This window comes from Odocoileus virginianus, chromosome 3 (assembly GCF_023699985.2).
Source record: "Odocoileus virginianus isolate 20LAN1187 ecotype Illinois chromosome 3, Ovbor_1.2, whole genome shotgun sequence".
NCBI classification, from domain to species: Eukaryota; Metazoa; Chordata; class Mammalia; order Artiodactyla; family Cervidae; genus Odocoileus; species Odocoileus virginianus.
The window spans coordinates 58,674,922-58,691,897 of NC_069676.1; the positions used below are offsets into that span (position 1 = coordinate 58,674,922).

The window sequence follows — 16,976 nt, forward strand, 5'->3', positions numbered from 1 at the left end:
TCCCAACCCAGGGATCAAACCCTTCCTGCATTGAAGGTGAATTCTTTCACTATTGGAGCTACCAGAGGAGCCCAGAGGTAGCAGTAAATATTTTAAGGCTCTGTGGGCTATAGTCTGCTCTTGTAAGTGTAAATGCAGCCCTGGACATTACATACAAGAATGAGTGTGGCCGTTTTCAAATATGACTTTATTTATGGACACTAAAATTTGAATTTCACATATTTTCATATGTCATCAAATATTTTCTCTAACCATTTTCAAATGTTAAGACTATTCTCAGGTCACTGGCTCTCTTGAAGCAGGCAACAGGAGATCTGGCCCCAAGGCAGTAGCCAAACCCTGCTCTAAGTCCAGTCAAACCCCTCCCTGCTAGCCACACACATTTTTTTTTTTTTTTTTTGTCCTCAAGTATTCCTGTCCTTCAGGCCCCCTCATGGCCCTCCAGTGACCTGCAGTGGCCCCTCCAGCTGCCTCCTAGGTCCACCTGTCTGCCCTTGGGGACCCACCTTGCAGAGCCACAGGGCTGTTTTTCACTAAGCTAGGCTCCAAATGGCTCCATTCACCTTAGCAGGGGGAACGCAGAGAAAATAATTGTGTGTGGAGCCTACTGGAGGAACCAGAACTTTGATTTGCCTTTGAAATTAGCCCTTTCCTCCCCTCCTGTTCCCAGGGATCCCTCCCACTTCCCTAATCACACCTTTCTGGTGCCATCTCTCCCCTGCAGGCCCATGGCTGCATCAGCATCTCAGTTCCAGCTGGCTCCACCATGGACCTTTCTTCCTGGCCTGGTGTCTGCTCATCTGAGTCATGCCAGGTATGGATGACTTCTTCCATCTCAGCAGATCTTCTCTCTCCCCAGGGACTCTTGAGGACTCCCTGCTTCCCCCAGCCTTGCCTCTTCTTTCCCAGGAGTGTCTGTTGACAGCACTGGAGTGATGCTGGAACAGAGCGCTCAGCCCAGCTCCTTCCTCACTATCTGTGCCCCCCTGTCTGTGCTGGGTCCTGTCACCTTTTTGAGCTCAGCTTCCTTATTTCATACTGACAAGGATGGACCGGGTGCATTATCTCCCATGTCTCTTCCAGACCCAACAAGCCTATCTGGTCTGAAAGTCAGAAACTATGAAGTCTAGTAATCGGGGGTTCACCCATGGTTCAGTGTGTGGAACACTGAAATCTGACAGAATGAAACCTGGCTCCTGTGATCACTGGCAAGATTTAACAAAACCAAGGCTCAGTTTATTCGGGAGTAAAGGGGGGATAACAGTTAATCATAAAATTATAGGGTAGTTTCAATGATTAATTGATGTAATGTACATAAACATCTTTCTTTGGTGCTCAGCTTTCTTTATAGTCCAACTCTCTCACATCCATATGTGACTGCTGGAAAAACCAAAGCTTTGACTAGACGGACCTTTGTTGGCAAAGTAATGTCTCTGCTTTTAAATATGCTGTCTAGGTTGGTCATATGAAGAAAGCTGAGCACTGAAGAATTGATGCTTTTATTTTTTTGTTTGTTTGTTTTTTTGCTTTCATAATTGGTTTTAATGATTTATACCCCTATTGTAATGAACCAAAGCTACCTAATCCTCATCAACACTAGGTGTTATAATTTTTTTGCCAGTCTGGTATGAAATAGTATTTTTTTTTTTTTTTTTTTTTTACTTTACATCATTACAGTAGTTTTTGTCATACATTGAAATGAATTAGCCATGGATTTACACGTATTCCCCATCCCAGAATTGATGCTTTTGAACTGTGGTGTTGGAGAAGATTCTTGAAAGTTTCTTGAACAGCAAGGAAATCCAACCAGTCCATCCTAAAGGAAATCAGTCCTGAATATTCATTGGAAGAACTGATGCTGAAGCTGAAACTCCAATACCTTGGCCATCTGATGCAAAGAACTGACTCATTGGAAAAGACCCTGGTGCTGGGAATGATTGGTGGTGGGAAGAGAAGGGGCCGACAGAGCATGAGATGGTTGGATGGCATCATTGACTCAATGGACATGAGCTTGAGTAAGCTCCAGGAGTTGGTGATGGACAGGGAAGTGCGGTGTGCTGCAGTTCATGGCATGGCAGAGTCGGACATGACTGAATGAACTGAATTGAACTGAACTGATATAAACATCTGGCTTGGAGCCTAACACATAAACACTTGATAAGTGGTAGCAGTATTAATTTAAAGGAACCTGATTATACTTGATCATACCAAGATTACATAATTCTAAGAGTCTAGAAGTATTTATTTCTGGATAAAATAAGTGTTTATTTCTAGATTCTCTGACTCTGTTAGTTGCTCAGTCATGTCCAACTCTTTGCGACTCCATGGACTATAACCTGCCAGGCTCCTCTGTCCATGGAATTCTCCAGGCAAGAACACTGGAATGAGTGGCCATTCCCTTCTCCAGGGGATCTTCCTAACCCAGGGGTTGAACCCGGGTCTCCTGCATTGCAGGCAGATTCTTTACCACCTGAGCCACCAAGGAAGCCCCTCTCTAAGAATCTATGGTTTTTCTCACAAAGATTAACAGTTGAAGGGCTCCATCAGGGGTACAGCCTGAAGGATTTCTAGCTCAGAACCTGACAGTCAGTAAATCCTCAGGGGAGGCTGAGTCCCCAGGGAGACATTCCTCTATCTCTCTGCTTCCAGCCATCCCAGGAAGACGCTGGAGCCATAACAATCTCTGCGAGGGAATAGCTGTGACTAAAATAGGATTTAGAGAGCTGGCATCATCCCAGATGTCCTCTCCCAGATCTGTCTGGTCATTGGCACTAGGTATCCCCATGTGGTGCTATCAGATGCTTTTTAGAGAGCCTCAGATGGAAGGGAAGGGCAGGCACCCTCTTGATAAGAAGGCAGTAGTTTAAGAAAGGGTTAATGGTTGATACTGGAGGGTTTATTTGAAGGAGAAGGAATTGGACGATGGGGATACTGGAGGTGATGTGGTCATACATTTAGAGAATGGGCACTGAGAATGATCCTTGAGAGCTCATCCAGACCAGAAATTTAAAAACCATGCTCAAAGGAATTCATTCTATTTCCTTACTGCCTACTTTAAGGTTGGGACAAGAGACAGGGAGAGTAGTGTTTGAAAAGCTGGTTGGGTGAGTCTACAGCTCCCCCCCACCCAAATTCTTCAATCAGAAGAATCCCTTTTTTTTTCTTTCTTAACATGTCTAGAGAGGGTTCTGTTATCTAGAGTGTGTCTGTTCATTGGTTTGTTTTTTAAACTTGAAAATCTTGGTTTAGTCCAACCTCTTCATTTTATAAGTACAAAAACTGAGGTCCAGAGATAGCAAGATGAGAAATACAAAGAGGTAGTATCTAAGAATCTTCATCCTGGGAGGTGGGACCTCTGCTAGTGAAGTGTTTGCATCCACCCTGTAATTAGGGCTTGCTCTGGATCCTGGCTGAATCTGGCCAGGACAGCCCCAGCTCTGGGAGCTGCTCTAACCCAGCCAGTGGTCAGATTTCAGTCAGTTCAGTTGCTCAGATGTGTCTGACTCTTTGCGACCCCAAGGACTGCAGAAGGCCAGGCCTCCCTGTCCATCACCAACTCCCGGAGTTTACTCTAACTCATGCCCATTGAGTCAGTGATGCCATCCAACCATCTCATCCTCTGTTGTCCCCTTCTCCTCTCGCCTTCAATCTTTCTCAGCACCAGGGTCTTTTCAAATGGGTCAGATTTGAAAAGGGTCAGATTTCAACTCCAGACCAAATAGGGTTTCAGACCCAAGTCCCAGAGATACCCCCAGCTGGTTGCTCTGACAAGATCTTCTCAATTCAGGCAATCAAAGAACCAGCCAGTGTTCCTGACCCCTCTTTTATCCTGTCCACTGATTCATTGCTTCTGTTTCACTGAAGGCTCCTATCCATAGAGATTTGGCTATTAAAACATTAGCTTTAGTTTTAAAAAATATACTGTAGACTCCCCAAGATGTCCACATCTTCATCTCCAAATGGCAGAGGCATTAAGCCCACAGATGGAGTTAAGGTTGCCAATCAACTGACTTAAAATAAGCAGAGTATGCTCGGTTATTCATTCAGGTGGGCCCAGTATAATCACAAGGATCCTTAAACATGGAAGAAATGAAACTTTGGGTTAAATCCGGTTCACCTACCTTCACTAATCCAGGTCGTTTTAAGACTTGCATGTCCTCCAAGTAGCATGGAACCTAAAGGATAAGATGTTTGCCCAAGTTATCTTCCAGGACTTGGAGTCAGCCATGTCTCGTTTGCGCTGAGCTGGTGAAGACTGGGTGGGACCATAGACCTTTCAACTGGGCAAGCGCTAGTGACTTTTGGACATCAGAGGGTGGAAAATGCCACTTTCAGAATGTGTGGCCTAGTTACACCTGCGCAGAATAACACTTACTGAACCTTTTTTGAATTGCCTTTCCCCATGCCTCAGACCAAGCTGCTTCTTTATTTTTCATCCTGTAGACACTCTGAGCCCCTTGCCTTTGGGGATGTGAATTTGAGACTTGATCTTCCTGTTCACAAACTCCAGTGGCGTCACAGTGTTTTGACTGTCTATTCACTGAAAAAAAGAAACTGGTTCTGTAACAAAGGGACTCACATGAGAGAATCAGAGAGGTGTCACCATGATGCAGACTTGGTCCAACGAGGCTGGCTTTGGAGACAGAGAAAAGGGGAACGTAAGCCAAGGAATATGGGCAGCCTCTAGAAATTGGAAAAGACAAAGAAACATCTTCCAAGAGGCCCTGCTGACCCCTCAGTTTTAGCCCCATGAGAACCATTTCAGGCTTTTGACCTCCAGAACTATAAGATAATAAATTTACATCATTCTAAGCCACTGAGTTTTTTACAACACCAACAGGAAATGAATAAACTATTCATGCTAACTGTTTATTGAATATCTATCATATTTCAGGCACTGTTCTAAGTGTTTCACATTTATTACTTAATACATATAATAGTTTTATAAAGCAGGGTTCTTGTTTCCATTTTCTAAATTTAGAAAATGGTACTCAGGGAAATTTAGTGACCTGGCCAAGGTCACACAGCTAGTGTGTAGCAGAGCAAAGATTCAAAGCCCAGCACCTCTAGCTCTGAAGGCCATGTGCCATCAGCTTGCCAGGCTCTCTTCTGCTTCTCTGGAGTGGCTTAAAGAATACCTCCTCAGGGAATCTTTGTTTTCAGATGCCAGACCTTAGTGTTCTAGGCCAGGGGCCCCCAGCCTCTGGGCTGAGGACCAGTACCTCCTGTCGGATCATCAGCAGCATTAGATTAAAGTACACTATAAATGTAATGTGCTTGAATCACCCTGAAACCATCCCCCACCACTTCCCAGCCTGTTAAAAAATTGTCTTCCACGAAACTGGTCACTAGGTCAAAAAGGCTGAGGACCACTGTTCTCGGCCGCCTCTTCAGGATTCTGAGTCCAGCTGTGCTCTCAGAGGCTTGGTTTCTTGTAAAAAGAGGGTCATAATGCTCATTGGGTGCTCTTTTGGGCTATGGCAAGATTTAAACCAGAATGTGGGTGGTAAAATTCTCTGAACTGTTAAGTGTTCTCCATGTAAGAAATTCAGAATAAACCTCTTCAAACTACCAAGACTTCCCCAAACCGTTGCAACATCCTTTCCCTCCAAGGCTAGGCGCAGCTGCCAGGATACTCAACCCCACTAGGGACACCAGGGAGACCTTTTACACTGTAGTGAAACAACAGAAAAAAGATACACATCGGCCCTCAGTTCCTGACACCAGTTCCTAAAAACCCTTGGAATTTCCTAAGTGATAGGTGCATTAGAAGCATCTTAAAATGTTTGGTCTTTGACCCCAGTTCCCAACACAGGGCTCCTAGAGCTCTTTGGATTTCCCAGGTGACAGGAGTGTCTTTTGTTCCAACGAGGTGATCTAATGAGGTGACTCTTGTGGGCTCCTGGATGAGGGCTGGTCACCAGAAAGAAGGCTGGTTACCATGGTTAGAAGCTTGGAACTTTCAGCCCTACCCCTGTCCTCTGGGAAGGAGAGAGGGGCTGGAGATTGAGTTGATGGAGGATGTCTACATGAAGAAGCCGCCATAAAAAATTTTTTAAATTGAAGTATAGTTGATTTACAATGTTGTGTTAGTTGCAGGTGTACACCAAAGTGACTCTGTTATACAAATACATGTATCCACCCTTTTCCAGACTCTTTTCCCATATAGATCATCACAGAGTATTTAGTAGAGCTCCTCATGCTGTAAGTAGGTCCTCAGTAGTTATCTATTTTTATATAGTAGCGTGTATGTGTCAATCCCAATCTTACAATTTATCCTCCCCAACCCCCGGTAACAATAAGTTTATTTTCTGCATCTATAATTTTATTTCAGTTTTGTAGATAAGTTCATTTGTAGCCCTTTTTTTAGATTCCACATATAAGCACTACCATATGATATTTGTCTTTATCTGACTTACTTCACCTAGTGTGATAATCTCTAGATCCATCCATGTTGTTCAAATGGCATTATTTCATTCCTTTTATTGACTGAGTAATATTCCATTGCCTCTCACATCTTCTTTATTCATTGCTCTGTCCATGGTCACTTAGGTGCTTCCACATCTTGGCTATTGAAATATTTCTCCTATGAGTGTTGAGGGTACATTTATCTTTTTGGATTAGAATTTTGTCTAAATGTATGCTCAAGAGTGGGATTGCTGGATCATATGGTAGCTCTATTTTTAGTTTTTTTAAGGAACCTCCATACTGTTTTCCATAGTGGCTGCACCAATTTACCTTCCCACCAACACTGTAGAAGGGTTCTCCTTTCTCCACACCCTCTCCAGCATTTGTTTGTAGACTTTTTGATGATGGTCATTCTGACTGGTATGAGATGATTTCTCATTATAGTTTTGATTTGCATTTCTCTAATTATTAGTGATGTTGAGCATCTTTTCATGTGCTCTTTGGCCATTTATATGTCTTCTTTGGAGAAATGTCTGTTTACATCTTCTACCCATTTTTTGATTTTTTAAAAAATATAACATTACTGAGTTGCATGAGCTGTTTGTAACTTTTGGAGATTAATCCCTTGTTGGTCCCATTGTTTGCAAATATTTTCTCCCATCTTGTGGGTTGTCTTTGCATTTTGTTTATGGTTTCCTTTGCTGTTCAAAAGCTTTTGAGTTTAATTAGGTCCCATTTGTTTGTTTTTGTTTTTCTGTGACTCTAGGAGACAGATCAAAAAAGATCTTGCTGTGATTTATCTCAAAGAGTGTTCTGCCTATATTTTCCTCAAAGGGTTTTTTATAGTTTTGGTCTTATATTTAGGTCTTTAATCCATTTGAGTTTATTTTTGTGTATGGTGTTAGAGAATGTCCTAATTTCATCCTTTTACATGTAGCTGTCCAGTGCAACCATCAGCACTTACTGAAGTGACTGTCTTTTCTTCATTGTATAATCTTACCTCCTTTGTCATGGATTATTTGACCATAGGTGCGTGGGCTTCTTTTGAGGCTTTATATCCTGCAAGGGCTTTTTTCTAGTTTCAGAGAGCTGGGGTTACTCTTTAGTTTCTGTGTGCACATGGAAATTCCACCAGCAGTGTATCTGCTGGAGGCAGCAAATACCGCCTGTAGGGAGAAATGTGGCAGTGGTAAGGCCAAGAAGAATGACCTGTCAGTGCTTGGATGTCAGGCTGGAGACATCCTTATGTCAAGGACTCCATCACAGGGAAGGCAGGAATAAAGGCAAAATTGGTCCCACAGCATTGCCCCTATGAGTCCAGGAGAAAATTGGGCAGAGGCTGGGGTATAAAAATCAAGTTCAGATTTGTCCTCTCAATTGAGTCTCTTAAAATAAGATTTCCTGGGACTCTGCCTCTTTTGGCAGATGGAGGTATTCAGAGGGCATTTGCTGGCTTGAACAAAGGGACACAAGCAAGAAGCCAAGAAGGGCAAAGGGATTTGTGAGATTCCGTTTGCAAAGTGTGGGCAAGGTCAATGATGGTGGTGGGGAGGGGAGTGGTAGATGGACTAATTAGAAGTTGCACTTGAGGCCAGTGAGATAGGAGAGCCGATCAAACTGTGGGTGGGGAGAATTCCCTGGCCGTCCAGTGGTTAGGACACTGTGTGTGTTGAGTTCAATCTCTGGCCAGGAAATTAAGATCTTGCAAGCCATGGTGGGTAGGGCCAGAGACCAATACAAATCCCGACAGCCTGACTGGGGACAAGGGGAAGACTGGGTGGGTGGGGTGATAAAAGCTGGGGAAGGGGACTGTCAGCTGAACAAACATTGCTCACTAGGTGTCTCAGCTCTTGCCCATCTCCTGCCTACCCCAGTTGGCACCCCAAAATGAAGCCAGCACAGTGAGTTCAGCTGAGAGTATTCGTGGGTGCAGACACAGGGAAATATGCAGACAGAGGGAAATGCTGGGCTCGGCATTGCCAGGACAGCGTGAGTGCATTAGGCGAGGACCACCAGGGAAAGACCTGCATCTTCACAGGTGCCCTGGAGTCAGGGTCTCCAAGAGCCTCAACTCAGAAACTCCTTCAAACCTGCCTTAAGTATCTCTTCTTAGACCCATGTGTAAAATGAAGGAACTGCACTAGTGGTTCTCTAAGATCCTTCTTGTGACATTCTGGGATTTTTATGGCTAGTTCCATGTAGAATGGGGGAGTCAGAGTCCACCTTTGTCCAACAGAGGAAAGAGATGACTCTTCTCGACTCTGCAGTGTCTCTGTCTTACTCAATTCCAACCGTCACAGTAATGATGATCCAATTTAGAAGGTCTTGACCATGACTTTCAGCATCACTTGGGAGCCTGTTAAAAACAGATTCTTAGACCCCCCTGCCATTAAGTCTGGACAGATTCTAGAAGCCTAACAAGTCCTATAGGTGATTTCAATCTTCAGGAAGATTTGATAAGCAGTGTGTCTCAACTATAGCTGCACATTAGGGTCACCGGGGGAGGTGTTTTTTTTTTTATATATTTTTTTATTGATTTATTATTTTGCTGTGCCAGGTCCTAGTTGTGGCACACAGAATCTTCTATATTCATTGCTGCATGTCAACTCTTAGTTGCAGCATCAACTCTTAGTTGCAGTTCAGAGATCTAGTTCCCTGAACAGAGATCGAACCTGGGCTCTTGCATTGGAAGCATGGAGTCTTAGCCACTGGACCACTAGGAAAGACCCCAACTGGGGAACTTTAAAACTACTGGCACTAAATCCTCACCTCAAGCCATGTTCCAATGGGTTTGGTCTGGGGGTGGGGCCCAGGAATTGGTTATCTTACAAGCATCTCAGTGACTTTACTGTGCAGGCAAAGTTAAGAAATCTATGTGTTTGTCTACCTCTGAGCTGCTTCACCCAACACAGAAGGCTTTTAACAGATGTGGCTATTTAAATCCAAATTAACTAAAAGCTTAAAATTCTGTTCCCACCTTGCACTAGCTACATTTGAAGAGCCCTTTAGCTACATGTGACTAGTGGTTACATATTCAGCAACACAGATGCCAGTACAGAAAGTTCTATTGGTAGCACTGCTCTAGAAAACTGGTCTCCAGCTATTCATAATTCCTACTCACTGTACCATGATGTACCGAAGAATCTGATTTGAGATTGTGTTGCTCAAAGTACCATGAAAGTGTTTGATGAACATTTGCCTCCCACAGGCCTGGCGTCTCATATCCAGTATCTCATTTGCTTCTTATCAGCTCTGCAAAATAGGCCAGAGGAGGATTATTGCTTCCACTTGATAAATAACCAAGGCTCACAGGAAGAAAGGGATTTGTTTAAGGTCCCACAGCTAGCAGGTGGCAAGGTTAGGAATCAAATCAGAAACCTGGACTTCTAGTTCAGTACTTCCAGTGATGTTTTCCACAAAGGGCCCTTTAGAGACCAACTGGTGTGACACCGTCATTGTACAAATGAAGACACTAAGATCAGACAGGGAGAGAAAGAGATTGCAGATGCACAGCAAACTGATGACAAACCGAAACTAGCAAACTGGTTTTTAGTCTTCAGTGCAGGACCCTGTGTAAGAGAGCAAGGAGCACGGGGAACGAAGATGGGGAGAAAAAGTGGGATTTCAAGTCCCCACCAGGGACCTCCTGCTTGTAGCTAGTGGTAGAACACCAGGAAGCTAGAAGTCAGGCAAGCTCATTCTCTCCTTCCAGACCCAGAGGAGCTGTTCTTTGTCCTCAGGGAGGATTGTATGAGACGGTACAGCTGTGAGGTTATCGGCCAGTTCTGCTTCCCTGTCCGGTGACCAACCCCCTGGCCTAGGGGACACTGCACTGGGAGTTCCCCACTCCAGAGGTTCCAGTGGATGGGACCAACGTCTCCCTCTTTTAAAGTTTCATTTTTATAATTTTTAATTGAAGTATAGTTACTTCAATTGTATACAATATGTTAGAAGTGTACAACATAGTGAATCAAAACTTTTACATATTATACTCCATTTACAGCTATTATAAAATACTATGTGGTGCTGTTAGAGCAAGTGCCACCAATGGCCACTGCTGCCCCACCTGGACCACACACACCCCAGGCCCCTGGGTCACCTCTGCATCCCTAGACACTCTGTTCCCAGGTCCTGGCTGTCCTGGACCCAGTGCCAGGCTGTGGTATGGACTGAGTGGGCTGGGTGTTCACTCAAGAGCGGGGATTGTGGCGAGGTGGCTGTTGCTAGGGCCGACCTCTCTGCCCTGTCTGTTGACAGGCCAGCACCCGTGTACTCCTCATGAGTGGAGTCTAGGCTCTGCCAGCATTTCTGTCGGTCCCACTGGTTCTCCAGGCAGCCACAAGGGCTTGTCCCTTCTGTGTGGGACCCCAGGGCTGGAACGTCCAGTCTGCGGCTCCACCCACTCACTCCCTAGGACGAGTGTCCACTCATGTGATCAGATTTCCTTCTCAGTCCCCTCCCAGGGTCACAGGCTTTGACCCAGTGCTTTTCTTCCCATCCTACCTGATTCTGTGGGAATCTTTTCGTACCCTTGGTTACACAGGAACTCTTCCAGTTTCCAGATAGTATCCTGAGAGACTTGTTGCACACGCAGATGTGTTTTTGGTGTGTTTGTGGGGGGAGCTGGGCTCCACGTCCTCATACTCAGCCATTTAGTTCAGGCTCTGAGTCAGATCTTTATTCCAACCATTCTAACAATCAGTTCAACATGTGTGTACCCATGTCTCTCCCCTTCTCTCATGGCAGACCTTCTTTCTCCCTAAGCCCACCATCTAAGCTTCAGCGACCTTGGTACAGAAGAGTGCAACAAAACCCATTCTAGGAAGCACCGAGTTACCTTATGCCTCTCCTCCAGCCCTGGAGGAGCCCTCAGCTTCTCTCCAGGGACCTGAACAGTTTATCTTTGTCCACAAAACCTGGGCTTTCAGGCACTCTGATACTGACATGTGACCATGGCCAAGTCACTCTACTTTCACTGTGCCTCTTATCTGCCTACCGAGCCCCATTCAGAGATAGCACCTGGGGCAGCTGATAGACAGTAAAATTTTGTCCCTGCAGCTGGGTCCACCCCCTGATGTCAGCACCAGGCCCACAGCGACTTGGACACGATGTGCTAGCAGAGCCAGGTAGGCTGCAGGGAACACCCTCTGTGTGGAAAAGACCTGGGCCAGGGATGCTGCCATTGATACCTGCCAGGCCAGGAACCCTCAGGGTGTGGGGACAGCTACCACCCATGTCCTTCTGCCCCCCTGCACCCTGACTCCTGGCATTCAGGTGTAGAGCAGCGGATAGAAGCAGGGGTAGGTAACTGTGTGAACCTTGGTTTTGATGCCAAGGAGGTGCCCCCTAAACAGCAGAAAGAACCTTCACCATCACCCTTACCCTCTGCCAGCCCATCAGTGCTCTCACGTCCTGTTTCAGCCTCAGGGCCTCACTCCAAGCCTTGGCCTATTCTGACAGGCAGCATTTGAGCCAGGCTTTGCTCCAGCCCCAGCCCCCACACCAAGCCTGGGCAAGGCCAGGGCCCATGGGACACTAGTTTCTGAGAAGTCCAGAACTGCTGGTGGGTCCCTCAGCTCCTAGGACTTACTCCGCAAGGAACCCTGCCCCCAGCAGAGGCCTTCTTCCCACTTCCTCTCTCCCCAGGAAAGCAGAGGCCAAATGAATGCAGTATCAGGTGTTCTTTTTATTTTCCATAGCTTGCCTGCCCCAGGGTGAAGATATGATCGCAGTTCACCTCTTCACAGCCACCACAGGCTACAGGAGGGAAACCCCACCTCCCTCAACCTGCCCCATCTCCAGCCCGGCCCTTCTCAATTAGAACAATGTTTTCTAATTTGCATTCTGCAGCCTGAAGTGCTCGTGTTGGGGGAGAAACTTGGTTAAAGATGTTTAAGAGACGCTGGAGCTGGACTCTTTGCTCCTTCTCTCTGAGTTTGCAATGCAGATCAGCATATTAAAGGCTCTGAGAAGTCCTGCAATTTGCAGAGCTGTAGAACTTGAGTGAACCTGTGTGGTTAGTTGCCCAGTCATGTCTGACTCTTTGCGACCCCATGGACTCTAGCTTGCCAGGCTCCTCTCTATGGGACTCTCCAGGCAAGAATACTGGAGTGGGTTGTCATGCCCTCCTCCAGGGGATCTTCCCAGCCCAAGGATTGAACCCAGGTCTCCCGCATTGCAGGTGGATTCTTTGCCATCTGAGCCAACAGCAGAGTTGTGTAACTTGAGTGAACTTAGAGTTTCCCCAATACTTGGCCACCCCTTCTTTTCTCGGTTGTGACCATTCACATCCAGAGCTGTCCCCAAGGCTCCTGGATAATGTGTTTGCATAGGTTTGGAGAAGCAGAATCACATCTGAACACCTAGAAGGAGAAATGGATGAAGCCCAGATCAAGGGGAATGAAGAAAGCGGTCTGGGTTGATGGAGGAAACCTCTGTTCCCATGAGTTGACCTTTCCTACACACTGGCCCCCGGGGGCTGGGGTACCTCAAGCAAGGCCACTGGATCTTGTGATCGCAGTGTGCTCTCTGCTAATGCTTGGAAAGAAGCTGCTTTGAGAATCTTTCACAGATGGGGAGCGAGGTGTATGTGAAGGCATTTAATCAAAATGCTTATACAGAGACGGGATTGTTACTGTCTCCAGATGACCCAACGCTTCCTGAGAAGAATCTTGACTCCACAGATGGTCAGGCCTGGACAGGCCTGCTGAGGTTAGTTATTCCAGACACCCCTCTGCGCTGGTGGGGAGGCTGAGGGCCAGGGTCTACAGGCCTGGGGTTGGGCTGCTAGAAGGGGCTGAGTGGAGAGCAGGACTGAGAGACTGGACAGGGCAGGGCAGACAGAGCAAGGAGAAAGGCCACGTCTCATACATGGCCTCCTAGACTTCAGGGAGGGAGACAGTACTCTCCAATGACAGATGAGCCCCAGGCCTGGCTCTGGGTCCCTCTCCCTGCCTCGGTTTCCTCATCTGCACGGGGATGAGGTTCCAGCTCTGGCTGTTGAGGGTACTTAGATCCACTAGGGGGCACCCGAGTCCTGATGGTGCTGAGGCTGAGGGAGCAGGAGGGTGGTGGGTAAACCCTGCCTGGTCCAGGAGGAGTAGCTCTGGCCTTAGCCCTTGGATGGACCAGACTCTGGGCCTGGCGCTGGTGGCGTGCCTGATGCTCTGCCCAGTGGGTCAAGGGACACCTTGATTCACAGTGTGTGGCCCCCATCCTCCCTTGCTGACCCCCCAGCCCCTGGTCTGACCTTCAGACAAGTCTAGAATGGAACAGTGAGTGACTCAAGGGCGGTCTGTTCAGTTGCCCTAACTGGTTTAGAGGCTGAGAAAAGGCCAGGCGGGGTGAGGTGGCTGGGGCAAGTTAGGTCACTGAGGAGCCGGCAGCAAAGCTGACAAGTTAGAACCAGGGGCGTGTTCCCTCTTGGTCGGATGCCCAGGGTGGCACGGTTGCCCCTGGGGAAAGCCTCAGTGCTCCCTGACCTGAACAGAGAGAAGGGTGGGGGTGGGGGAACAAAAGGGTACCTCTCGCTTGTCCCCCGGCTCGAGGGAGGGAGCTGCTCGGGGCCTAGGCAGCCCCCAGGTGATTCTGTGTGGCCCAAGTCCCCAGGGCTCACTGGGCACACACCCTGGCTCCCCGTCTCACTCCCGCCCTCATCCCCTCCTGGGAAAAGGACAAGCGACCCCTGCTGCCTCTCTACCAGGTCTTTAGAGGAAGCTGTGACTGCAGGCATCCTGGTGGCCCAGGCCCTATGTGGCCAGGAAGGAGACCTCGGTGGGGGTGACAGAGGCCAGGGAGAAGGCAGGGGCGGTGTCAGTCCCGAGGACTCGGTACAGCAGCTCCTCCTTCTCCTGCTGGAGCTGCCGCCGTGATTGTGACTCCTTCTCCAGGGCCTCACGGGCAAGAAGCAGGTCCTCCGAGAGCTGCCTGTGGACACACAGCCAGCGCTGCCTGAGGGGACCGCCTCTTGGGGCCTCCAGCAACTGCAAAGACCAGCCCATTCCTCCAGGAAGCCTGCCCGGTGGCCCCACTTGAAAAGGCAACTCCAGCTGTTGACCAAGGTGGCCCTCAGCTTTGGGTTCAGATCTGCTCCACTACTAAGAAGTGTAATTCTGCACCAGGTATTCACTCTGCGCAAATTTGCAAAATGGGAATGCTAACAGGACCGGCTCTTAGAGTCATTATAATGATTAGGATTAGATGAGATAATATGTTGTCAACAAATTACATCTGACACATGATCTCAGCTCTCATTGACCGACCCCTTACCACTGATTCATTCATTCTTTTGGCCTCTTGAACCCTAAGCTTCCTGTTCCTTCTTCCTGAACTGGGCTTTCCCATGGAGCCCACTCAGCTGGGATGGGGATAAACAGATATTAATCAGCCCTGCTACTTCTGTTTCCAGGCAGAGCTGGTCCCTTGGGATTCCTGACCCCCAAGCAAAGAGGAGCCAACCTCCTCCCCCAGACAGGCTTGGACCTCCTGGAGACTCTCCCAACTGGAGATTCACAAAAAGTAAGCGGTGGGGAGGGGAGGAGCAGGGCGTGGGAGCAGCTACCTTGACACAACCATCTGGTTGCGGCCTCGGGCGTGGAGGTCCTCGTTCTCTTGCTGTAGGGTGGTGATCTTCTCCTCCAACAGCAGGTTTTTTTCTTTCTGTAACAGATCAGAGTGAGCTCAGAAAGCCCCCGGCACAACTTGTGCTATCACCTCCCTCTTATCCGTGGCCACCCAAAACACTGATTCACTCTAGACCAAATGTTACATTTCATGAGGCAGTAAGATTACTTGGAACAACACAACTAAGGCGTGAACACAGGACTGCCAACTTTTCACTTCGCCAGATGAGTATTAAAAAAAGAAGACAGCCACTACCATCTAAAATCTCCCCAAGTTCCCAAGGAAAAAAAATAGTTTAGTTCTCCAAAAGACAGAAGTATAAAATGTATATAAATGTAAGTGTATCTGTTATGCTATTCCACGAAAAATGGTTGAACAAAATGGATATGGAACCACTGAAATGGTCTGGCTTAAAATTTAGGTTGTGTGGCACAAAAGAGGCCAGGGAACTTCTTCCAGGACAATGTAACATAATCTGTTTGGATTCAATCTGAAGTCCCCCAAGGCCTTCCTTCTGGAGACAAAGCCACTGGTGTCCCCAGCGCCCACCACTGCCCAGGCCCGTCCTTGCTGACTCTGGTTTCCTATTATCTGACTTTCTTTTCTTTTCCAGCATTGACTCCTTCCTCAACCCCTGCCTGACCTGTGACATCTGCCAGCCCCTCCTGGTTAGCCAGGATACTTGCCCTGGTGTCACTTAAGTGACAGCAATACGCTAGTCAAAAGTACAGGACCAGCTGAGAAGGAGCCACTGCGGGGCCCAGACCAGCACCAGTGACTCAAGGGCCAGCATGGGCAGCAGGTCAAAGCTGATATGGACCAGGCTGGGCCCCCCTCAGAGTATAATTAATACCTACCCTCTACACACACGACCGAGGAAATGCCCAGAAAGTGGAAGCGTGAGGCTGCCTCCCCCCAGCCCCCCTTCCCCATCCCTCCATTCCAGCCGCTGCCAGCGACGTACCACTGTCTCCATGAGGATCAGCCGCTTGTCCAGCTCATGGATTCGCTCATTCTTCATCTCGATGACAAAGTGTAAGCTCTCCAGCTCCTGCTCCCAGAACTGGCTGAGGCTCCCGTGCTCCTAGATGGGAACACAGAGGGACCTCAGACCAGCCAGAGTGGGGAGTGGGAGGGGGATGGGGAGAGTGGGCTACCTCCCTCCTCCCCATTCTGCCCCCAACTGTGTTTGACAAGTCAGCTCCCCCTCTTGGCCCTTGGCAAGTGCTTAATGAGCTGTATCTTACTCTCTTCCAACAGTGCACGCTGCGCTCGCACCATCATGGACGAGGAAACCATGGTTCACAGAGGTTAAGTTGCTTCTGCTAAGTGGTAGGTCTGCTCTTGGCACTTCATTCTGAGTCCAGAATGTGAGCACTTGACCACCCATGTGCCTCTCTCTGATCTTTACGTTCCCCCTCAGTGACACTGGGACACTGTTTCTTACAGACCCTCATTAAGGTAACAGCATCAGTTCTAGCCCCAGCCTTGAAGAGGGACTGGCCTTTCCTGTTGCCCAGACCTGGACCTTCCTGCAGGCTGAAGGAGGACAGGCTGTGGGGACCGCCACCTACCTGGATGTGCTTCTTATAGTCTCGGCTCAGGATGGACTCCTCTGCCCTCTTCATCTTGGCCTGGAAGGCCTCCAGCTGTGCAGTCAGTCTGTCAATGGTCTCCTGGAGGGGGGAGCAGGCAGGAGATGATGCAAGCCTGGCTCATAAGGCTGGAGGTGGACTTCTCCACCCCTCGGGGAGGGGTCAGCATTGGCTTCTTCAGTCTGTCTTTGCTCTGCCCAGCACTGCAGGCTTAAGCTACTTCAACCACTGTTCAAAACATACAGCCCCACCTCTCCATACCCTTGGGGATGATGTCAGGGTATTCCAGGCTGGTGGCAGGATGGCATTCAAAGTACATGCAAACCAGGTTCAGGGTCCTTGCCCCGTCTC

At 48.0% G+C, this 16,976-nt stretch overlaps 1 protein-coding gene across 1 annotated transcript in view; it reads right to left on the reverse strand.

Moving 5' to 3' along the window:
* Window positions 1-12,074: 12,074 nt before the first annotated feature.
* CCDC69 (coiled-coil domain containing 69) overlaps window positions 12,075-16,976 on the reverse strand; it is a 35,103-nt gene continuing 30,201 nt past the window's right edge. The window contains exons 6-9 of the mRNA XM_070465675.1: window positions 16,605-16,706; window positions 15,995-16,114; window positions 14,969-15,066; window positions 12,075-14,334 (exon numbers count right to left, since the gene is read on the reverse strand). Of these exons, the coding sequence (XP_070321776.1) occupies window positions 14,157-14,334; window positions 14,969-15,066; window positions 15,995-16,114; window positions 16,605-16,706 (498 nt within the window). The 3' untranslated portion in view covers window positions 12,075-14,156. The remainder of the gene's footprint in view (window positions 14,335-14,968; window positions 15,067-15,994; window positions 16,115-16,604; window positions 16,707-16,976) is intronic.